Source organism: Dromiciops gliroides, chromosome 3 (genome assembly GCF_019393635.1).
Source record: "Dromiciops gliroides isolate mDroGli1 chromosome 3, mDroGli1.pri, whole genome shotgun sequence".
Lineage (NCBI taxonomy): Eukaryota > Metazoa > Chordata > Mammalia > Microbiotheria > Microbiotheriidae > Dromiciops > Dromiciops gliroides.
Window position 1 is genome coordinate 656348622 of NC_057863.1, and position 25125 is coordinate 656373746.

At 42.3% G+C, this 25125-nt stretch overlaps 1 protein-coding gene and 1 pseudogene across 6 annotated transcripts; both read left to right on the top strand.

Moving 5' to 3' along the window:
- The first annotated feature begins 221 nt into the window (after positions 1-221).
- Positions 222-14896, top strand: LOC122750834 (zinc finger protein OZF-like). 6 transcript variants are annotated; one of them, XM_043997659.1, is made up of 6 exons: positions 259-294; positions 1048-1184; positions 1801-1888; positions 7009-7135; positions 8318-8413; positions 11144-14896. In XM_043997659.1, exons 3-6 carry the CDS (start codon positions 1841-1843, stop codon positions 12679-12681), a joined length of 1809 nt encoding a protein of 602 aa, XP_043853594.1. In that variant the 5' UTR covers positions 259-294; positions 1048-1184; positions 1801-1840; the 3' UTR covers positions 12682-14896. The 6 variants fall into 6 exon arrangements, with proteins under 6 accessions (XP_043853593.1, XP_043853596.1, XP_043853594.1 ...); XM_043997660.1 differs by having other exon boundaries at positions 1048-1167; XM_043997658.1 differs by lacking the exon at positions 1048-1184 and having other exon boundaries at positions 222-294; positions 7003-7135.
- Positions 14897-19999: 5103 nt separating this feature from the next.
- Positions 20000-23291, top strand: LOC122748337 (annotated as a pseudogene).
- The last annotated feature ends 1834 nt before the right edge of the window (positions 23292-25125 follow it).

The following is a 25125-nucleotide window of genomic DNA, read 5'->3' on the forward strand; positions in this document are numbered from 1 at the left end:
AGTTCTCCAGATGAGGTCCGATGGGGAGAATGTAGAGGTGCCACTGCGACCACCAGATCTTCTTTTAGACTAGTTGCCTCCCTGATCCTTGGTAGGGCTCTTTATTTGAACCCAGAAGTAGCCCCACAACATTGAGCCAGAGGCCTGTCGATATCCCCCTCCTGGTGCGGGGGAGGGTTGCACCTAGGCATGCGCAAAATCCTTCTCTGCTCCTCGGACTACATTTCCCAGAATTCCCGGCTATGGACTTTTCTTCCATTTCCTCTTTCTTATCCATCTCTTGGTAGCTGCCAGGTGAGTCCTGCGCTGATCCGCCTCCTTCGGACCCGGGCGTCCCTCAACCCCTGTGCCCCCCCCAGGAACCCAGGCATCCCGTCCCCCTTCACACACCCCGAGACTCAGGCGTCCCCTCATCCCTGTCCGCCCCAGGAACCCAGGCATCCCCTAGTCCCTTATCCCGCCCCAAGCATCTCTACCACCCCACGGACCCAGGTATCCCTTGTTCCCCATCACTAGCACCCCAGTTTCATGTACCCCCACAGGGACCTAGGCATCCCTTGTCCTTCTTATTCCCCTCACCCAGACGTCCCTGCACCCCCACCCCAGGTACCCCTGTACCCCATCACTCCCAAGGACCCAGGCATCACCTGCCTCCTGATTTGGACCCAGGCATCTCCTACTCCTCACTCCACTCACAACCCAGATGTCACCTGCTCCCCACCTGGGGCCCAGGTGTTGCTTGCCCCTTATCCTCCTTTAGGGACCCAGGCCTCCCACTCCTCTGTGTCCCATTGAATTCTAGGTAAACCGAGTCCCCCATCTGGAATCAAGAACCCCACACTCCCTGCTCTCCCAGCCCTTCCTCCTCCCTGTAACCCCAATTTTCTTCCCTTACCCACTTCTTTGGCTAGATCCCAGCTTCTCATGTCCTTATCCTGAACTCCTCCCAGCCCCTTTCCTGCCCCCTCCCCAGCAGGCTGGGTCTGGTCTCTTCACCAGGGCCCCCCCTCCTGCTGGCCCCTCTCCTGAGGTCCTCTCTTCTGGTAGGCTGTGGCCTGGAGCATGGGCAGCAGTGGATAGACAAGAGTCAGAACCAGCCTGAAGACAGCCAGGCCCCCTCCCAGCCCCAGGATCTCCCAGGAGAAGTCTAGGGGAAATCAGCAACAGGTAGTGGATGGTCAAAGGTATTTATTTTCAGGATTTTAGTTTCCCAGCCTGATCCCTTCTGCTTCCCTTATATGGTTAGGGTATCACAGACACCCCTCCCAATTTTGTTTTTGTTTTTTGTTTTTGTTTTTGCAGGGCAATGGGGGTTAAGTGACTTGCCCAGGGTCACCCAGCTAGTGTCAAGTGTCTGAGGCCGGTTTTGAACTCAGGTCCTCCTGAATCCAGGGCCGGTGCTTTATCCACTGCGCCACCTAGCTGCCCCCACCCCTCCCAATTTTGATGTCTAAGGAAGTATTGGGGAGACTAGCATTGCCTTTGAACCTCTGCTCAGCAACCTGTAAAGTGAAGTCCCGAGGGGGGCCCTGCCCCCAGCATCAGAGAGAAGGTCTATGGCCCTGCAACTGGAGAAGAGAAGGCTCAGAGAGGTTGGGATGTCATTGGGATGTCAAGGGAGGTTCCCATGAGGACCAGTTGGGACTCTGAGACAGTCCCTGCCACCAGGGCTCAGCTGGCAAACACAGAAAGATGAAGATAATCGTGCCAGGCCTGGCCTCCCAGGGCTCTGGACAAGATGACTGAAGCCCCATCTGGGAGGTTAGCTGTGCTCCCTAATGGTTCTTTCTCTCCCCCCAGCACAGCCTAGGAACATTCAGGCCTTGCCTAAGAAGAAAGCATGGAGCAGGAGGGAGTGGCCACTGGCATCTGCCGAGTTATGGCTCAGGTGAGTTCATTCGACAAGCATGTATCCACACCCATGAAGTTAGGGGGCCTTGAAGATCCCATTCTTGGAAGGGACCTTGGGCCAGCTAATGTTTGCACCCTAAGCTGACTTCCTTTTCAGATAGCATGGAGACTTACGATGCAGGAACCGACTATGGGAGCCTAGCAGATGTTTTTTCCCCAGAGTTTCCAAATACCTCACATTGAGCTTAGCAGTAGCGGGGGAAACCAGGAGAGAGGCCGGGTACTCAGATCCTTTTAGGCTAACTGCATGGAGGAGCAGGGCTGAGTGAGACTGCCATTTTCCCCATTGAACTGTTCGATGGATGACTGACTTTCTGATTCCCTTCCACCACAGGGGGAGCTCAAAGGAAAGGTGAGGTGTACAAATTTAGAGGCATCTCTGATGATCTCACAGACTATTTGTGCCTGAACTTTGGTAGAGCTTCTGGGCTGTGGACACACTGTACCTCGACCCCAACATAGCAATGCCATTGGGGGCCTCTTTGGCCACCACTGTGGGGACGATCTCCATTGCTTGACAAAACTGGAGGCCACCAGCACAAGCTGGTGTGTTTGTTTCATTGAGAGATTAGGAGAAGGAAAGCTGTTGGGGTTTTTTTTTGGGGGGGTTCCCTTTAAAGGAGAGATGCTTTGTTATTGTTCAGTCATTATAGTCATATCTGACTCTTCATGACCCCATTTGGGGCTTTCTTGGCAAAGATACTGGAGTGGTTTGCCATTTCCTTTTCTTTTTTTTTTTTGGCAAGGCAATTGGGGTTAAGTGACTTGCCTAGGGTCACACAGCTAGTAAGTGTCTGAGGCCAGATTCGAACTCAGGTCCTCCTGACTCCAGGGCCGGTGCTCTATCCACTGCGCCACCTAGCTGCCCTGCCATTTCCTTTTACAAGTCATTTTACAGATCTGGAAACTGAGGCAAACAGGATTAAATGACATGCCCAGGGTCACACAGCTAGCAAGTGTCTGAGGCCAGATTCAAACTCAGGTCTTCCTGACTGCAGGCCTGGCACTCTACTCACTGTGCTACTTAGCTACCCAAAAACATTGTTGTCGTTGTTTTTAAATATTGGAATAACTGGATTTCAACAGAATCAGTCTCCTTTGTAATCCTACATTTTTCATTTTATGCAGTTAAAAACATGATTCTGAGAAGGAATTCTTGATACAACAAAGGTTAAAACCCCAGCCTTGAAGAATGCCTCCTTTCAGTGGAAGCTGGGGTGGTGAGGAACCCCCCAGCACCAAGGAGAGAGAGCATGCATTACCTCCCAAATAAACAGAGAGAACCATAAGGAAAACTGAGCTGTGGAAAACCTCTCTTAGCCTGAAGGCTGAAGGGCAGCTGCCAGGGCCCAGGGGCTGTGCCTGGCCCCGGGTGGTGCTAGAGTTCTCCCAGTAACCAGCTCTCCTCCCCCCAGGTCCTGAAGGAACAACTCCCATTGCCCCTGCTCCCTGGGCATTGCACCTGTCTGAGCCCACTGTATAGAAGCCCTGTGTTACCTGTCTGTGGGACAACCCAGCTCCATGTGCTGGCTCCTCCTGCTCTAGGCCCAGGGGCCTCCCCTGGCCCCAGCTTCCTCTGAAGGGGAATGTGATCTCTTGGCTTTGGCCTGGGCTCCTGCTATAGTGCGGGGGAAAGTAGAGTCCTGGCTCCCTGGCAGGCTGGCTTCACCCAATACAACATGCCCATCAGCCTCCAGCTTTCTCTGGCTCACCCCTCACTCCCAGTCTCCCCTGCTACAACTCAGTTGCCTCCCCCTCCCCCTGCCCCCCACAAAGAGTTATCCTAGCTTTTAACAAGCATTTGTAAAGAGCCTACTATGCACTCAGCACTGTGCTAAGCACTGGAGTGCAAAGAAAGGCAAAAATACAGCCCCTGCCCTCAAGGACTCCCAGATAAATGAGGGAGATGGTATACAAACAACCATGCACCAACAAGATATGGGGCAGCTAGGTGGCGCAGTGGATAGAGCACCGGCCCTGGATTCAGGAGGTCCTGAGTTCAAATCTGGCCTCAGACAATTGACATCATCATTTCGGGAGTGGGCACCAAGAACTAAAGGCCATCAGGAAAATCCTTTTTGTAGGTGATGACATGAGCCGATACATGAAAGAATATTGGTTTGTTTGTCAGGGACCCTTCTCATTCCACTAAAGTCTTGCTCTCCTGCCTCCCTGCTCACCTCAGCATAGCTCCTTCTTCACTGAGACTCCAGGCTTCTAACGGGTGAGCGCTGCCCATCTCTAGTCCTGACGCAGAGCTGCCATGCTACTCCCTGACCGTCTTCCCGCCATGCCAATGTTCACATGTCCTTCCCTTCCTTCTATCCCCTTCCAACTCTAGCTCTGGAAAAGTGACCAGTTAATACAACCCCTTCTGAAAAAGATACCTCCACCATCATTCAATTGTCCTATGACTCGAGTCACCATCTTTCCTGATCCAGACACATATTGTCTTTCACTATTAGGATGTAAGCTCTGTGAGGGCAGAGTTTATATTACAAAAATAAAATCCACCGGATCACAGATTTCCCAAGTACAAGTTGAACAGCCCAGGACCAAACACCCACCCTGGGCCACTCTCACTGAAAGCCTTCCAAAGCAATATGGAGCTAATGGTGACTACTCTTCTAGCAAAGTCCTTTAGTCCCCTCTGAACCCACCTAAATGTGGCATCCCCTAACCCACAGCTGACCTGCTTATCCCCCCCCAAATAACCTGAGAACTGCTGCCAAATATTTTGCCAAAATCTCCTGATTTCACAGAATTTGAGAAGTTGGAAGGGATTCCACTGGCCAGCTAGTTCAACTCTTACCCAAGGGGGATCCCCAGTGCAACACACCTGGCAAGTGATCATCCATGTGGCTTCTGCTTTCGACCTTCCTGGAGGGAGAACCCATCACATCACATTCCCCTTTTGGACAATTCTCATTGTTTTGAACATTTTCTTACATTTGAATTGGTCTCTTGGTAAAATGTCCCCATCACCCCTGGTTCTACCTTCTGCAGCCAAAGAGAACAAGTCTGATGCTTCCTGCACGTGACAGTCTTTCAAACAGATTCTTGAATACAAATATCATATCCCTCCTCCCCCCAACCTCAGTCCTCTTATTTCCCAAGCTAAATAAGACCAGGACCTTCAGTTGATCCTCCTTTGTCACGGACTCCAGACCCTTGACCCCCATGCTTGCTCTTTTCTGGAAATTCTCCAACTTAGGGTTTTCCTTCTTAAACTGTGGCCCCCAGAGCAGAACACAAATGAGGCCTGATCAGGGCAGAGTGCAGTGGTCTTATCTGCATCCCAGTCCTGAAGCTTCATCCCTGTCCATGTGGTACAAGGAAAAATTCTTACACTGCTTACCCAAAGAACTTAGAATCTACCAATACCCCACGATCTTTTTTTCAGAATAACCACTCTCTATCGCTGCCTTCCCCACATTGCACTCATGAAGTTGATTTTTTTTATACTCAAGTATATGAGTTTACAGTTTTTCCTATTAAATCTCATCTCGTTCTCTCATCTTTCAGGCTCCCCTTGCATCCTGAGTCTGGCATCCACTGCGTTAGCTATGCCTCCCAGTTTTCTGTCCTTTGCAAATGTTATGGGCCTGCCATCTTTAGTGCCTTTATTCAAGCCACTAAAATAAGTTAAAGCACACAGGACCAAGCACAGATCTCTGCCTTGTTGACAACAAACCATTAACAGCTATTCTCTGAGTTTGGCCAGCCAGTTTTGAATCCATCTCATTGTATTATTGCGTAATTCATAGACACCATAGGCAGAATTCCTTTAAAACATCTAGATAGGCAGCCATTATCCCAAAGAGCCAATATGGAGTCATCTGGAATGGGTCATGCTCGATAATCCTTATTTTGGGGGGGGGGGGCTAATTACCAGAATGGTAGATCAGTAAGCATACTAGGTAGGACTTAGCTGCCCTTTTTTTTTTTTTTTTTTAGGCAATGGGGGTTAAGTGACTTGCCCAGGGTCACACAGCTAGTAAGTGTCAAGTGTCTGAGGCTGGATTTGAACTCAGGTACTCCTGAATCCAGGGCCGGTGCTTTAACCACTGTGCCATCTAGCTGCCCCTTAGCTGCCTTTTTTAATGAGTCATTTGGTCTTCATGTTGTTCATGAAGAAAAAATGAAAAGATGTAGGCTTAGATAATGACAGCCCTTGGTAGTTGTGTGTCAGATTGTAAAGGAGGTCCTATTGGACTGCCTCAGGGATCCATGCTGCGACCTTCTTATAATCAGTGCCTTGGATCAAGGTGCAGATGACACAGTCCTCAAATGTGTGCATGATGCAAAGAACTTATGGATTCCCTGGTATCTTTGGGATGCCCAGCCTGGAACCTTGGGTTAAATCTAATGAGCAGGAAAGGAACAGGGAAAAATGCAAAGTCTTAGTGTGACAAACACAAGAACACTATGATGCTCTATCCCACCCACAGTCAGATGGTTTGAATTAATTTGTGTGAAGTCATGGGGTTAGTAATAACTACAGCTAGCATTTAGAAGGCACTTGAAGGTTTGTAAAACACTTCACAAATATTATCTCATTTGATCTCATTGTGAGTATTAGGGGCTATCATCGCCCCCATTTTTACAGGTAAGAAAACTAAGGCAGATGAAAATAAAGTGATGTACCCAAGGTCACACAGGTAGCAAGGGTCTGGGGCAAGATTTGAATTCAGTGGGGACTCTTGATTCTGTAGAAATTGATTTGAATTTGGTAGAAATAGCACCAGTTAGGAATGGAGAATATTTGCTACCTAGAAATCAATCTTTGGAGCGATCGCTTCTCAGGTGTGACTGTGGTGGATGTTATGATAAAACACAGGATTCCCGGGTGTCACCAGTTGGGTGATTTGGTGATTGAGTGAGGTATAGGGCTTACTTGGGTCTCCCATAAGGCGACAGTATTCGAAGCTGAAGACAGGAGGAAGCATGGAGCAGTGAAAAGGGCTGGGGCTGGGATCCTCTTAGTTGTAGTGTGGCCTTTGAGCAAACCACTGGACTTTCAGTGTCTCAGAAAAAGGAGTTGAACCAGATGATCTCTAAAGTCCTTTCCATCTCTCATGGTCTTGGGAGTTGCAGGAACCTGTGTCATTCAAAGATGTGGCTGTGGCCTTCAGCCAGGAGGAATGGGGATTCCTGGACACCTCTCAGAAGAAGCTGTACAAGGAAGTGATGCTGGAGAACTATAGGAACCTGGTGTTCCTGGGTAAGGATGACGAGCCCCCTCTTCCCCAGCCCAGCCTTGGAGACCCTGCATCAGCCCCTGGGCAGAGTTCTTTGTCCCCTCCCTTCCTACAAATTGTACAAGATTTTAAATGCTTGGCAATTATTAGAGACCAGAGATTCCTGATCCTTTTGGGGCTGGAAGGCGGGGTTCCTCCCTTGTGCTCCCCATTCTCCTCTGACGTTTATTTGCAGTGCGTAATTGGAAACTAAAATCTGCCTTGAGTTATTGTGGAGTCTGCCACATGCATGTTCTGTGTCATTTTGGATAAAGGACTGAATTAGGATCACGGAACGTCAGAGTCAGAACTGGCCTCTCAGAGGCCATCTAGGTAACCCCTGCCTGGGCCTGACAAGTGGTCACCTGCTTTGGCTTGAAGTCCCCCAATGAAAGGGAGCCCATTGTTGGTGGTGGTGATGAAAATGTTTACAAAACACCATAGCGTTTCCAAAGCACTTTATGTATTGTCTCATTTTATAACACAATAACTCTGTGAGACAGGTGCTCTTGTTGTTCCCATTTTAGAGATGAGGAACCTGAAGCAAACAGAGGTTAAATGACCTAACCAGGTTCACACAACTATTAAGAGTTTAAATCAGGATTTGAACTTCTTGCCTCTAAGTGGATAACACTCTATCCGCTGTGCTGCCTAGTGGCCAAGCTGCTGACTCCTGTGGCAGCCCCATGCATTTCATTTTTGGACAGATCAATCCATATGTCTGATCTTGCCTCTGACATTGACCACCTGTGTGGCCTTGATCAGGTCACTTTCTCTCCCTGGGCCTCAGTTTCCCAATATTTGGGATGAGGAAAGTGGCCCCTGAGGCCCATCGAGCTCTCAGTGTTGGGATCTTATAATCTAACCCATTTCCCTTAAGTCCCAGTGCACATACCAGAAGATGGGACATGTTCACATGTTCCTCGTGAAGGAGATAGACAAATGGCCTGATTTTCTTTCTGATTCTAAATTAGCTCAGTGGTCCACACCTCCCCATTTCTCTACCCCCTTCCATTCCAAAGCTTCCTGGGAAAACCATACCAACTGTCCATCGACCATTGTATAGACAATACTCTGATACTTCCTAGCATAGGCTGCCTTCCCTGAAAAGGATGGAATTCTGAGGTTCCCTCTCTTCTCAGCAGTTCCCTATTTACCATGAGCAGGGCTTCCAGTTTGCAAAGCAGATGTGATCTCCCAGTTGGAGCAGGGGGAAGCCCCATGGATGCTGGAGAGAGAAGGCCCAGGAGTGTCCATTACAGGTGAGTGAGTAAAATCAGCCCCCTGGGGCCATTAGCTTGAGTGATCATCTTCTGAAAGTGTTGGACAGGAAACTCTCCTCAAAGTACCTTCCCATCAGGAAGTCTAGTTGGGAAGAACTGATGTTGTCCAGCATGAGGTCTTTCCTAGTTTTTTTTTTTTAATCTCTGTAGCAAGCATCTATATACTCAACATGTGGTGATCCCATAGACAAGACTCTAAAGGTAGCAATTCTTACTGGGAGGTGTGGGAGTGTCATCGAATGCCTCTCACATACTCTGGAGGACAGATGGCCCCAGCTCTGATACTAACTCATTACCTTATTCTTTCTCTCACCAGGTTCAAAGGCAATTGAAGTATATATTCTGATAATGCCATTAAAATTATTAAAATGTAAAGTCTCTTTAACTAATTGGTTAATCAGCAAATTAACTTGAGCCATACTCAGAAGAACTGGGGAAAACTCTTCCCTCTTAAGTTATTTCTCCTCTTTCACTCTCAAATCCCCATGTGATAGGTTTAACACACATCACTGTTACTGGCTTTGTAATTTATTAACACTTGCCAATAAGAAAGAATCATAAGAGAATATGTTTTAATTGTCGATTTCAGATGTTTTCAGGGTTGGTGATAATCATGGCCAAAGTCACCCCTGTGTTGTAGGAAAGTGGGTGAAGGAAAAAGTCATTTTCCTGTCACTTGTTGTCAGCTGCCAACTCCTCAAACATTGGAACCCATGAGTAACCAGTCAGAACTTCTGACTCAGTTCCTCTCAGAAATGTCAGCTCACTGCTTTTTCCACAGAATAAGATTTAACTCTGTCTTCTCATCAGGAATGAAAGAATGTTGTTCTTTAATACAATATTGTTTAACAATTCTTTCCCCTCTTCTCCACCCTATGGCAGTTAACACCTTTCAAAGATGACAGTTAACTCTTAACATTCCTCACAGACTTGCTCTCATGGCAGTTAATTGTCTGTTCCTTTTCTGGGTCTCCAAGAATGATGTTGTTGGTCCTCTCTCAGTGCCTCAGTTACAGCCTCATTCCTGAGAATATATTTTTCTGATATTTGACTTTATCCTTAGAGAAAGAGTGGTCCTCAGGAATGCCCAGGTCCTTCTCCTTTGCAATTCTTTTGGAATCTTTTTGGCCAGAAGCCATATTCCTACCTACTTTTCCATTGGTTACTAGGTCCATGGCACTGTTCCCTTCCAGGGGATACAAGACAGAGAGGAGATTTTCACGGCCATCTGGCCCATTATGGCGTAGTTCAAAGGTAAAGTTCTATAGCAAAACACGCCTCTTTGTGACTGTGTCATCTTATGGCAAGTTCTTCAGGAGTGGAAGGAAGGGGCAACAAGCAATCGCATTGGGCTAAAAGGCATAAAATGAGAAAGAGCTGAGATGCAGGAAAGCTTCCACGCTAGGGTTAGATAATGAGCCATTTGGAGGAGGCGTGTCCAGACAACAGCTCTTCAGAACAAGGCCTGGGAGCCAGCGTTGGAAATGTCTGCCTTCTGCCCTACTGTCTGTCATGAAAGAGTTTGACAGATAGACGCAGAAGCTGCTCCAGTCTAATGGAAAGGGCTGAAAGGCCCTTCAGCAAAGAAGTGAGGCACGGCTGATTTTTGTTTTGGTGAGGCAATTGGGGTTAAGTGACTTGCCCAGGGTCACACAGCTAGTAAGTATTAAGTGTCTGAGGCCGGATTTGAACTCAGGTCCTCCTGACTCCAGGGCCAGTGCTCTATCCACTGCGCCACCTAGCTGCCCCCACACAGCTGATTTTTACATGTACTTTTCAGTTGTGCACAGGCCATGTGCTTGGTAATCTATTTTGGAATTCAATCGACTGCCTGTGTCTAGCTCGACCATTTGTGGTTTCCTCTTTTCCAATCAGAGCAGCTCCCTCACATTGTTCTTTGTGTGTCCTTCTTGTTCTCCATGATTTCTCCAATCTTAATAAGAGTTCATTTATTGTATTTGCAAGTTCTTTGAGGATCCAAAGGTGGTAGTCACCTTAGGGCTGCCTGAGGATACCTTGTGCATTACCTTGTTTTACATAAACGAATTCATAGCAGAGCATTTATGTGGCCCTCTTGGATTTGTGATGGGCTGGCTCCACATACATGATCTGCACCGTTACCTCCTTCGGCTTCTCCCTGTACTGAAGGTTCAGGAACACGGTAGGTTGTAAAGTGAAGGGAACATATTAGGTAAGCAGTCACATGAGATCTCAGTCCTTGTGTCCTAGCAGGGCCCTTGGGCACAGTGTGACATTGGTCATCTTTTTAACAATTCTGGCTTCCATTTACTCTTATAAAACACAATAACAGTCTCTGCCCTGCTCAGGTAGCTGGGGAGCTGGAAGGACTCAGGGTTATCATGTATTTGGATGGCCTTTGTAATGTAGATCCCTCGGAAAGTGTAATTGAGAGATTTTGTTAGCATCTTTCTGCCCTTTCAAGGATGAAGGTCACAGCTAGGTGGCGCAGTGGATAGAGCACTGGCCCTGGATTCAGAAGGACCTGAGTTCAAATCCGGACTCAGACACTTCACACTTACTAGCTGTGTGACACTGGGCAAGTCACTTAACCCTCATTGCCCTGAAAAAAAAAAAAAGGATGAAGGTTATTCTCCTCTTTTGAGGAAATAAGAGGTGAGACTAAATGTAAATTAATTTCATTTTTGCAGTACCAGGAAGAAGATATATTTATGTTTTTCTTTCCTTCAGATTGGGAGCCGAGGCCTAAAATAATTTCTCCAGAAGAATCATCCTGGAAGAATGTCTTCAGCGACAGGCCTTGGACGTTTGAGTTGGGAGAAGCCTGGGCTTGTGATGTCAAGTCAGGCAAGAAGCAAGGCAGCCAGGAGAGTCCTTCCAAGAAATTAGCCGTTAGCCCCAGGAAGACCATAAGTAGAGGAAGAGGCCAGCAATATAATACATTTGGAAGGAGCTTCAGTCGGGGGTCAGGCCTTTCTCTCCAAGGGAGCATTCCTGCAGGTGACAGTCATGATGCAGGTGATACACATGGCCAGATCTTCCAAGCATATTCAGACCTAACTCAGCATACTAAGGGGATTCCCAGGAAAGAACATGCCAGGGATGCTGAACATGAGCAACACTTTCATTATCAGCCGGATCATACTCGGCATTATGGCAAACATACAGGAGTGGAAGTTTATGACTATAACCAATGTGAGATAGCCTTCGGCTGGGGCACAGACCTTACTGGACACTCCCAACTTCATCCTGAAGATAGCCAATGTGGGAAGACCTTCGGGCAGAATGCAAAACTCATTTATCATCAGAAAGTTCATCATGGAAACAAACATTATGCAAGGAATGAATATGGGAAAGCTTCCCTGGATCACTCCTCACTTCTTGCCCATCAGAAAATTCATACCAGAGAGAAGCCTTATGAATGTAATGAATGTGGGAAGGCCTTTAGCCAGAGCTCAGAACTCATTAGACATCAAAAAATCCATACTGGAGAGAAACCTTATGAATGTAGTGAGTGTGGGAAAGCCTTTGTCTGGAACTCAGAACTTATCAGACATCAAATAATTCACACTGGAGAGAAGCCTTATATATGCAGTGAATGTGGGAAGGCTTTCACCCAGAGTTCATCTCTTACTTTACATCAGAGGATTCACACTGGAGAGAAACCTTATAAATGTGACGAATGTGGCAAGGCCTTCACCCGTAGTTCATCTCTTACTGTACATCACAGTACTCATACTAGAGAGAAACCTTATGAGTGTAATCATTGCGGGAAGACTTTTAGCTGGAATTCAGAACTTATTAGGCACCAAATAATTCATACTGGAGAGAAGCCTTATAAATGTGACGAATGTGGGAAAGCCTTCACCCAGAACTCATCCCTTGTTTTACATAAACGAATTCATAGCAGAGAAAAACCTCATGAATGTAATGAGTGCGGTAAAGCCTTCATCCAACACACAGCCCTTATTTGCCACCGGAGAATCCACACTGGAGAGAAGCCTTATAAATGTAATGAATGTTGGAAGGCTTTCAGTCAGAGTGGACACCTTACTGTACATAAGAGAATTCATAACAGAGAAAAGTCACACGAGTGGAGTGGATATAGTAAAGCCCTCATCCAACACTCCCCTCTTCTTTACCATCAGAGAATTCACACTGGCGAGAAAGCCTATGAATGCAATGAATTTGGAAAGGTCTTCAGTCAGGACACAGAAACTATCAATCATCAGAAAATGCATCCCGGAGAGACATTTTTATACATGTAATGAATATGGGAAGACCTTTATCTGGAGCTCATTTCTTATAGTTCTTGGGATCATTCAGACCACATAAAAACTTTATAAATGTGGTAAGCATGGGCAGGTCTTTGGATGCAGCAGAGCCCCTATCTATCTGTTCAGAATGGAATGAAGCCTTGTAAATGTAGTGAATGTGGGAAGGCCTTCTGCCAGAGCTCATCCCTTACTCAATGTCAGAGAATTCATCCTACAGAGAAACCTTATGAATAGAATTAACGTGGGAAGGCCTGCACCAAAGGCTCAGGATTTATTAGACATAAGAAAATTCCTTCTGGAGAAGAAGCCTTATAAATAATAATATTAACTAACATCTATGTAGCACTTTATGGATGTGTCAAAGTGCTTTACAAATATCGTATCATTTGATCCTCACAACAAACCTAGGAGGTCGGTGCTATTATCATCCCCACTTTTTTTAGATGAAGAAGAGGAGACTAGGAGAAATTAGTGATTTCCCCAGGGCACACAGCTAGGAAGTATCTGACACTGAATTTGAACCCATGTCCTCTTGACTCTGGGTCCAGTTCTCCATCTGTGGAATGGGTGGAATGGAAAAAATATTCCATAGACATTAAATGCTCTATTTATATAAGCCATTGTGCTAACTACTGGGCATAGGAAGACAAAAATTAAGCAATCGCTGTTCTCAAAGATCCCACTTTCTTCAGCTAATATGTGCAATTTTTAGGTGAAGGAAAGCCTATAAATGTGACAAATGTGGCCAAAAAACCAGTGCTTTCATCTTCTTGTTCCTGGAGAAATCCTGCTTGAGTGGAACCTCATGGAAGTGACACATTTGGAAAGGCTTTAGTCTGGTGCCTTCTCCTCACCATCAGAAAAGTCAGACAGATCTGAAGCTTTTTCATGGTTGTATAAAAGACCACTGATCAAGCCTCACCGAGGGTTACAGAGCCTGCCTGATTACAGGAATGCCGAAATAGTGGGAAGGAAGATGGCTATTAAGGGGAAAGTTACTGTTCATGATCAGAGAGTGACTATAACTGAGGAGGTGATATTCTAAAACCAAAAGTCATTTCATACCATCTTGATCCTGGTTGAAAGATCAGGTAACGGGGCAGCTAGGTGGCGCAGTGGATAGAGCACCGGCCCTGGATTCAGGAGGACCTGAGTTCAAATCCGGCCTCAGAAACTTAACACTTACTAGCTGTGTGACCCTGGGCAAGTCACTTAACCCCAATTGCCTCACCAAAAAAAAAAAAAAAGAAAGAAAGGAAGAAAGATCAGGTAACAGACAACATTCCATCCCCTTGTCAAGTTTCTAAGTAGTAACAGGTTCAACCCTCAATATGAACAGACTTCTTAATATGACATTCTGAATGGTCTATAATGGCAGTCCCCACTGGTCCCCAAATGGTCCTTTAGATCTATAACCATGTCATCATCTTATTTTTGAGCAGCTCCACCTTTGGGAATTTTCTCCTGGCACTGTCATCTACAATCAACCCCTACAATTCACATCATCTCCACATTTGTGTTCCATGCCCTCCATAGCTATCGTGGAAGGGAAGGTCTCTCCCTCATTCCTCTTATGTTCCATTTCCCCAGAATTCAAAGGCACATACAAAAATATGAGAGTAGAAGCCCTTTATAAACACCAGTAGCTCCAAGCAGGCACAATAAACAACCAGACCTCTGATTCATTGGTGTAGGGATGGGGTCACAAAGAGTCAGATAAAACTGAATGAGTGATCAACAACAAAGGGATTTCCCCATAAGCAGCTTCCTCTTGCAATACAGATCAGAACCTTCTGTCCAAATCAGAGTCTCTTGGAGTTTCCTGGGGTACCTGGTAGTTAAATGACTTAGAGTCACATAACCACTATATGTCAGAGGTAGGACTTGAACTCAGATCCTCTTCACTTTGAGGCCAGCTATCCATCTACTATGCCAGAAGCTCTTAACCTTTTTGTGTTGTGGATCCCAGAGATATGCTGGTGAGTGTTTAACAACCATCTCTCCAAAAAAGAAAACTTATAAGACAGATTGAAGTTTAATGTGCATTATTAACATTTTCTGTTTTATTAAATCTAGACAATCAGTGAAATAAACCAACTCTTTATTTGTAGTGATTCTGAGGTATAAATGCTCACACTGAAATTTTTATTCCATTTTTTTCAATTACATGTAAACAAAAAAATTTTAACATTGGGGTTTTTTTGAATTCTAAATTTTCTCCCTTCGTCCCCTCCCCCCTCATTGAGAAGGTGAGCAATTTGATATATATTATACATGTGTAGTCATGCAAAACATTCCACATTAGCCATGTTGTAAAAGAAAACCCCCCAGACCCCCCCAAAATAATAAAAAATTTAAAGTATGCTTCAATTTGCATTCATACTCCCATCAGTTCTTTCTCTGGCGGTGAACCACATTTTTCATCATAAAGCCTTCAAAATAGTTTACAATCATATTTCCGAGAATAGCTAAGTCACTCACAGTTGATCTTTGATAGTGTGTGTGTGTGTGTGTGTGTGTGTGTATTTGATATTGATGTCCTGGCTCTGCTCACTTCACTGTGCATCAGTTCATGTCTTTCCATGTTTTCTGATAATATCCTGCTCATTATTTTTTATAGCACAACAGTATTCCATGACAGTTATATGCAACAACAATATTCAGTTATTCCCCAATCAATGGACATACCTTCTATTTCCAGTTCTTTGCCACCACAAAAAGAACTGCTGTAAGTATTTTTGTACATATAGGACCTTTCCTTTTTTTTAATCTCTTGGGATACAGATCCAGTAGTGGTATTGCTGGATCAAAGGGTATACACAATTTGATAGCCCTTTGGTCATAGTTGAAAATTTTTCCCCAGAATGGTTGGATCAGTTCACAGCTTCACCAACAGTGCACTACTGTTCCATTTTTGCACGTCCCATATGATATTTTTCATATTTCTTTTCTGTTATATTAGCCAATATCTCTTAAGTGTGAGGTGATACCTCAGAGTGGTTTTAGTTTGCATTTCTTTAATCAATAGTCACACTGAAAATTTAACAATTGGCTCTTCAGCTGGTTTGTTCTAGATCCAACACACCCATTCTTGGATACCTTTGTCAATCTGGTAGACCTCCAGACCTCTCTTCAGAATAATATTTTTTAAATGCATAAAAGAAAATCCATAGGATTACCAAGGAAACTGATTAAATGCAGTTATCAAAATATTTTTTAAAACAGGTACATGGACTCCAGGTTAAGTACTATATCATACTCCCCTTATATCTGTAAGGTGTAAGACACCACCTTACACACCTATTTTTTTTTTTACATAGCTAAAAAGGGTGCAATTCAACATTGATAGGATTGAGAAGAAATAAGCACTCTGTCAGGACATGCGAGATTTATAGCAGTCCGACTGTCTCTGCATGTGGTAACAGATGCCTGTAATCCCAGCTACCAGGGAAGCTGAATCTAGTGGATTTCTTAGGTGCAGGAGTTCTGTACTGCAGTATGCTAAGCTGACCAGGTGTCCACATTTAGTCCAGCAACACTATGGTCAACACCTGAGATCAGTTGTCCTCCAGGTTGCTAAGGGGGATGGGGGGAGTGATCCAGCCTAGGTAAGAAAAAGTAGACCAAAGTTCCCATGTTGGTCAGTAATGAGATCAGGCCTATGTTAACTCTTACACACTTCCAGACTGGGTGAGATGGGGAATTAGAGAAACGGAGGAAGAATTACAATGGGGGGGGGGGCAATTTTATGGAGATATAAGAAGGATTAAATGATTGAAATCATTCTTTATATTTAGGCTATGTCGATATAATAAAAGTGGCAATACTGTCCAAAATAACCTATTAGTTGAAAGTTATGTGAATCAAACTACCAACAGAATTATTTCATAGAGCCATAACAATAATAACAAAATTCACTTAGAAGAAATTAACAGTCGAGAATTTCAAAAGCTATAATGAGGGGGGAAACAACACTAGTAATGATGGATCTAGCCTCACCAGATCTCAAATTATAAAGCAGTAAAAATAAAAAAGGAGGCCAGTGGAACAGGCTGGGTAAATAAGACATAGAAATAAACAGTAGCTTAGTATTCAGTAAACCTAAGAATATAATGTACTGAGAAAAGAACTCCCTACTTGGAGAAAAACTACCAGGAAACCTCATAAACAATTTGGGGTGAAACAGCCTTAGACCAGCATCTCAACCAGTGTACCACGATAACCTCTGGATAGGTAAGCAATCTTATAAAAAGGTACATGATTTTTAAAATTGGAGAAAGGAAGAAAGAATCTGACAACTTTGGTTTGAGGGAGATTTAATAACTAGGCAAGAAATAAAAAGTGAATACAAAGGATGAAACAAACAAGTTCTATAAACTCAAAGTTTTGCACAAACAAAATCAGTGTACGTAGGACTAGTAATTGGTAGGGAGAATTTTTTACATCAAGAATGTGTGATAAAAACCTGTTAGCCAAGATAGGAAACTGATTCAGGTTTATAAGACTAAAAGTTGCTTTTTGATTGATAAGCGATTGAAGGATATGAACAATTTTTCAAAAGTAGAAATACAAAAGTAAGTGGATGCCCACTGATTGAGGAATGGCTGAACAAAGTCTTTTATGTTGGTAATAATGGAATAGTATTGCCCTATAATAACTAATGAATATGAATAATTCAGAGAAACTTGGGAAGACTCGGAGAAACTGAAGCAGAGCCAAGTAAACAGAAAAATGGTCATTTATAGACCGATTGCAATAATATTTGTATATGTCCATATGTGTATAATATATGTATATTCATATATATGCATGCGTATATACATATACATCATATACTTATACCTATATGAAAAACTTAAGAAATCTGATTGATGCAGTGACCAATCTTCACTTCAGAGGACTTGGTGAAATAAGCCTCCCAATCATCAGGAAAGACACAGGGAATAACCAGTATAAAATAAGACCTACATTTCCAGACAAGACCAGTGTGTTGATTTTGTTTTGCATAAAATGATTCCTTGTTGTAAGAAAGGGTTGGAGTGAGGAGGATCATTGGGAAATGACAATAAAGCGAAGTTGTTCCCCCTAAAAATCCATCATCATTGAGCATACACTATGTGTACTTATTGTACAAGGCACTAGGAATACAAAGACAAAAAAGAAACCCTGCCAGCCTTCAAGAAGCTTACATTCCCTAACTAAGCATATACAAATTATATGTCAGATAAATACAAGGTGATTATAGGGGAGAGCACTAATGGCTAGGGAGCTAAGGAAAAAGTTCATGAACAAGGAGACGTGAGCTGAGTTTTGAAGGAAATAAGGAGTTCTAAGAGGTCTAAATGTGGAGAGAGTACATTCCAGCCATGGGAAATGGCCAATGCAAAAACACAAGAGATGATATGGGAGGTTGTGTGTAGGGAACAGCAAGAGGGTCAGTTTGCCTAGACTAGAATATATTGATGGGAATAAATAATTCAGGGAGTGTAGGTTGGGGCCATAAACACTAGTTTACATTTGATCCTTGGGACAATAGGGAGCTACAGAGCAATAATATGATCAGACCTGTGTTTTGGAAAAATTATTTTAGCAGGTATGAATGAATGAATGGATGAATTTGGGACTACTACATTATTCTAGGTGAAAAGTGATGAGAACATAAATCAGGTTTGTGGCCATGTAAGTAGACTGGAGGAAAGAGATGTGAAAGATGCCGTGAAAGTAGAAATTTGCCAACTGATTAGATACATGGGATGACTTCCACAGAAATTGTGAAATTCAAAAGAGCGGTGGATTTGAAAACAAAGATCCTATTTTGTTTTGAACCTGTTCAGTTTGGGATGTTTGCAGGTCCTCCAGCATGAAATGTTTAGTAAGTATTTGGAAATGTGAAACTAAAACTCAGGAGAAAGACTGTGGCTGAATATGTACATCTGGGAGTCTTCTACATAGAGATGATAAATAGAACTGAAGGAACTGCTATAGTCACCATATGAGAGTATAGAAATATAAGAAAAGGCCCTGGGCAGAGCCTTGAAGAACAGCCACAGTTATGAAATGTAATATGGATGATGAATTGACAAAGGGGACAGAAGAAGAGAAGTCATAAAGGAGGGATGAGAACCCAAAGAGCAATGTCCAAAGAAGAGAGAGTGCCCAGAAGGAGGGGAAAGTCAACAGAATCAAATGCAGCAGAGAAGTCAAGAAGGTTGAGAATTGAGAAAAGACCATCAGATTTGGCAATTAAGAGATCATTGCAACTTTCTTTTTTATTTATTTTTATTTTTTGGCCAGGCAATGAGGGTTAAGTGATTTTCCCAGGGTCACATAACTAGTAAATGTCAAGTGTCTGAGGCCAGATTTGAACTCAGGTCCTCGTGAATTCAGAGCCAGTGCTTTATCCACTGTGCCATCTAGCTGCCCCGCCCCCCCTCATTGCAACTTTCAAAAGCTATTTCAGCTGAATGATGAAGTTGGACACAGTATGATCTGGTGAGTTTTTTTATGCAGGAAGGAAGGAACCAGTAAATAAAAAGAAACTAAAGATAGAAAGGAGATCAGTGAGAGGGTAATTTATTAGAGCTGGATTTGAACAAAATAACAACCTAGAATGCAAGCTTTTAAAATAAAGGGAAAGATACTAAAATTAGAAGGCGAGATGACTAATAAGACGTCTATAAGATTATAAACATCCTTGAATATTGTAACACAAAGGAAATTGAAGCCACGTCTGATGAGACACAGAACCCTATGCGTTCCCAGGAGATCATGGAATTGCAGGAGAATGTTCCAAAATGGTTCAAGAGAGAAATTAGAACTTGGACCTAGACTATGAGCTCCTTGAAAGCAGGTACTGTCTTTGGTCCTTCTTTTACTCTCCAGTGCTTAGCAAAGTGCATGGAACATAATAGATGCTTTAGAAATTGTAGTTTACTGGCTGACCTTGAGAGAAAAATTTAGATGGGAACAAGTGGCAGGCTTCACGACCTGTACAGTAGAAATATTTAGTAGAATAGAGAGAACTGGAACCCATGGTCATGAATCTGTTCAAAGAAGAGAAATGGGGGGTGGGGCAGGGAACAGTCAAATAGAGAAGAGTCTGGGAATTCAAATATACTAAAATGAAAAACAATCTGGAGGAAGAAAATCACATGATCTCCATATGAGTGAAATACATTGATCCCAAAGAAAGAGTACATGGAGACAACTTAAGTGTCATAGGAATCCCAGAAGAACATGTCTCGTCAAAAAACAAAACAAAATCCAGAATACAATAATGCAAAAAATAAATCAAGAAAACTGCTCAAAGATGCCGAATACAGAAAACAAGGTAATAATCAAAAGAATCCACATATAGTTCCTAGGGTAAAAAATCTTATACTTCAAACTCTAAGACATACAGTGGTCCAATTCCTTTTTGTCTAGTAGGTAGGTGGGGTTTTTTTCTTTTTAAAATTGTCTTAATTGTCAGTTTCAAATTCTCACATTCCCTCCTTACTTTCCCTACCCATTAAGAAGACAAGAAATATGGGACCAATTATAGATATAATGTCATGCAAAATATTTCCACAGCCATGTTGCAAGAAAGAAAGCAAGGAAAAAAAGAAAAAAATATGCTTCCAAAAATATGCTTCAGTGTGTACTCAGAGTTCATCAGATATCTCTGGAGGTAGATAGCATTTTTTCATCATGAGTCTGTTGGGATTATCATGAATCATTGTATTGATCATAGTTGATTATTGTTACAATATTTCTGTTACTATATAAAATGTTGTCGTTTTGTTCACTTTGATTTATATCAGTTCATATAAGTCTTTCAAGACATTTCCGCAGTCATCCCTTTCATCATTTCCTACAGCACAATTATATTCCATCATAATCATATGCTGCAACTTGTTCAGTTATTCCCCAGTGGATGGGCAGCTCCTAAGTTTGCAATTCTTTGGCACCTGTGGTGGTTCAATTTAATAATTACAATGACAATCAACAAATTCTTCAAGCAACCTGGAGAAAGAATTTCACAGGGTTTTTTAAAGGGAAATTTAAATGATGGAAGACTATTTTGCATCAACCAGAAACCCAAATAGGAAATGAAGAATTTATTTTGAAGCTTAAGATGCAACTCAAAAATTACATGCCCTGCAAATGTGAGTCTATTTACCAATGAAAAAGTATGGCTGAAATAAAGGAGAAATATTTGCAGCATACCTTCAACAACAACAACCACCCCAAAAGTGAGGAGATGATTCAACTTGCATCACCCAAAACAAATGATGTATGAAAAAAGTAAACACGGAAAAGTTCCAAGGAAAGGACAAATAATAAAATTACCCCATCTCTAGAGACCATTAAAAAATTGAAGATTCACATACAGATTTCTCTTTACAAAGAAACAATAGCAGAGGAACCATTAAGAGATTTCTTTCTAAAAAAAAATACACAGGAGACAAAATATGATAGAGAAATGTAAATAAATTGGAGAAGTGATGAGTGAATCGGTGTATTTGTGGTACAAAATTGTAGAATGAGATGATGAATAAAAAGGGAAAGGAGAGGTGGAAGATGGAGAGGAATATAGCACATAAATACATAAATCCAGTTTATGGTAAACCGTAAAGGGAAAATAATTCGTGTAGGATATCAGGAAGAATAGGGCCTGAAGGAGAATGGGTGAGATGGAAAAGGGAAGGATTTAAACAGGGAAGATAAAGAGGGAGATCTCAGGCATGGGAAGGGAATCCCACTGAAGAAAACAGTACCATTAAGGAAGACATTTATTTGTAATGGGATCTGAAGACCTTAGATTATGACTAATATGCAGGGCTTAGTACCCAAAAAGATCATTTCCTCTGAGATAGTGTTATGTCTCCATGTAAAATAAACTGCCTCAGAAGAAGGGAAATCAGGGGCAGCTAGGTGGCACAGTGGATAAAGCACCAGCCCTGGATTCAGGAGGACCTGAGTTCAAATCTAGCCTCAGACACTTGACACTTACTAGCTGTGTGACCCTAGGAAAGTCACTTAACCCTCATTGCCCCACAAAAAAAAAGAAGAATGGAAATCAGAACTCACTGAAGGTACCTGCCATACAGAAGGGTTGGAAGGCAAAGACCTATAGAGGAAATTTCAAGGTAAATAGGTAAAAAAAAGAATTATGATCAGGGCAAAAGGTAAAACAATTTGGAACAAGGAGATTTCTATCATGTGGTAATGCTTCTATTCTCATTACTTCCTTTGAGATTATTATTTCTAAGAGTGAGGTGCAAACAAATAAAGGCGTAAAGGGGCAAGATCTACAAAACAGTTTTTTTGGGGGGGTTGGCTCCCAGCTCATGGTAGTGAAGGTTCAACTTCTTTCATTCATTTCAAATCTAGGTTTATCTGACAGGCAGTCACCCCACAGCATCCAGGCCAAGCCTCCACCTTCATTGCCTCTGTGCCATCCAAGTTTGATTCTAATGAAATTGAAGTCATGTTTTTAAGGTGCATTTGTGGTGAAGTTGGTGCCACATCAGCTCTGGCCCCCAAAATTGGTCCCTTGGGTTTGTCTCCCAAATAGGTTGGTGATGACATTGCCAAGGCAACTGGTGACTGGAAAGGGCTAAGGATCACAGTGAAACTTACCATTCAGAACAGATAGGCCCAGGGGGTAGCTAGGTGGCACAGTGGATAGAGCACTGGCCCTGGAGTCAGGAGTACCTGAGTTCAAATCTGGCCTCAGATGCTTGACTTACTAGCTGTGTGACCCTGGGCAAGTCACTTAACCCCAATTGCCTCACCAAAAAAAAAAAAAAAAAAAGAAAAATGAAAAAGAACAGATGGGCCCAGACTGAGGTTGTGCCTTCTGCTTCATCCTTGATCATCAAAGCCCTAAAGGAACCTCCTCAGGACAGAAAGAAGCAGAAAAATATTAAACACAGTGGAAACATCAGTCTCAATGAGATCATCAACATTGCTCAACAGATGAGGCACTGATCCTTGGCAAGAGAGCTCTCTGAAACCATTAAAGAGATCCTTGGAACAGCCTAGTCTGTGGGCTGCAACATTGATGGCAGGCATCCTCATGATGTCATTGATAACATCAATAGTGGTGCTGTGGTGCCCAGCAAGTTAAGCTACAAAGGAGATGATTGCAATAAATTAACATTTGACACCCCAAAAAAGATCTACAAAACAATAACATGGAGATTGCTAAGAAGAAGTACCCTGGATACTTTAGGAGCTTTTACTCTGTGAGAGAAAGATAGGTAGAGAAGATATTTCATAAATGCTTACTATATGAGAGGCATTATGCTAAGTGTTGGGAATACACTACAACCAATAAGAAATACAGCTGCTCACAAGGAGTTTTCATTCTAAACACACACAAGAGACCTGAAAAGTGAAGGGGGAAGAAGAGTAGGGAACATGTTCTGAGGCATCATGAGTTGGTCAAGGTTTGAAGAGAGAATGATAGTTGATATGGGTGCTTTCTCAAATGGAGATTAGGGAAAAAAACCCTTACTAATCAAAAGAGGAGGCCATAGAGATGGAGACATTACTAGCAAGAGAAAAAGCCTGCTGGGGGTAGTAGTGGAGAAGTGGTCAATAACATCATGGACTTTTTGGAGTTTGAGGAACACAAAGAGACAAGAAAGAATAAATAAGCATAATGTTTATAAATTAAAGAATAAAAGTTTAGAATAGACAAGAAAGAAAATTAATGGAGAGAACAAGGTAAAGAATTATTTTTAAAAAGAGGTGTGGAAAACAAAACAGACAAAATAAGTTGGAAAAGAGGAAGGGGAGAATTTGTAATCACTTATGAGAAGGAAAATCATTTATGAGAAGGAAAAAAGGAGGGAAAAGAAAGAAAGAATTAGATGACCAAATAACAAGAATAAAGAAGGGGGCAGCTAGGTGGTACAGTGAATACAGCACTGGCCCTGGATTCAGGAGGACCTGAGTTCAAATCTGGCCTCAGACACTTAATACTTACTAGCTGTGTAACCCTGGGAAAGTCACTTAACCCTAATTGCCTCACCAAAAAAAAAAAAAAAAAGAATAAAGAAAAAAGAATCAATAAATTTAGTAAAACTCCAGAGCTAGAAAAGTTGACAATCAAAGGGGATGATATGAATATGAATCGATTAAATGTGAATCAATTAAACAATCAAATAAAATGAAAGTGACATACTGGAAAAGAAAACAAAATCCCATCCTCTGTTGCTTACAAGAAACACAGCTAAAACAAAGACATAAATAATAAAAATGAGAAGCTGGAAAAAATTTACTATGTATGAGGTGAATTTTAAAAAGCAGAATTTATAATAATACAAAAACAAAATTCACAATATCAATAGAGATAAACAAGGAAAATACATTATGATGAAAGTAATCATAGACAACAAACCATTATCAGCACTGAATTTATATTCTCCAAATTCCATAGCATCTAAATTCGTAAAGGAAAAATTAACTAAATTACTAGAGGACACAAAGAGTAGCCCAATAAAAGTAGTAGACTTTAATATTCTTCTCTCCTCATTGGACAAATCTAATAGAAAGATAAACTAAAGAAAAAGTATACAATTGAGCAAATTGCTAAAGATATTGGAGCTTAACTACATATAGTGGCTTCTGGATGGAACTGCTAATATAATATATTTTTTATCTGTATAAATAGTCCTTATTTGTATTTGTTCTACCCTATGAAACATTTATGCAACTTGATCATGCATTGGGAATATCTTAAACAAGTATTAAAAGACAACATTGTATAAGCAGATCTTTTACATACCATAACACAACAAAATAGTAATAAATTCAAGGACTACAAACAAAATACACAGGTTTAGATGGAGACTTAATAATAAAATCCTAAATAGCAATAGGTTAAAGGACAAATCATAGAAAGCCAATATGACAGATGAGTAGGAAAAAATAGTGATCTCCCCCCAAAAATCTTCTCCATACAGATCTAGAAAAGAAATGGAGAGGGCAGCTGGATGGGGCAGCTAGGTGGCGCAGTGGATAGAGCACCAGCCCTGGAGTCAGAAGGACCTGAGTTCAAATCTTGATTCAGACACTTGACACTTACTAGCTGTGTGACCTTGGGCAAGTCACTTAATCCCAATTGCCTAACCAAAAAAAGAAAGAAGAGAAAAGAAATGGACAAGGGGATAGTTCTAGAAAAACCTAAGAAGACTTGTACAAACTGATTCAAAATAAAGTGAACAGAGCCAGGAGAACAATTGACATAGTAATAGCACCATTGTAGAGATAATCAACTTTGAAAGACTTAGTAACTCTGATCGTTAGAATCATTAACCATAGTTTCAAAGGACTTATGATAAAACTTCTTATCCACTCCTGAATAGAGATCTAATAGACGCAGAATGCAGATTAAAGCATATTTTCTCCTCTTTGATTTTCATGCTTTTGAATTTTTTGGAC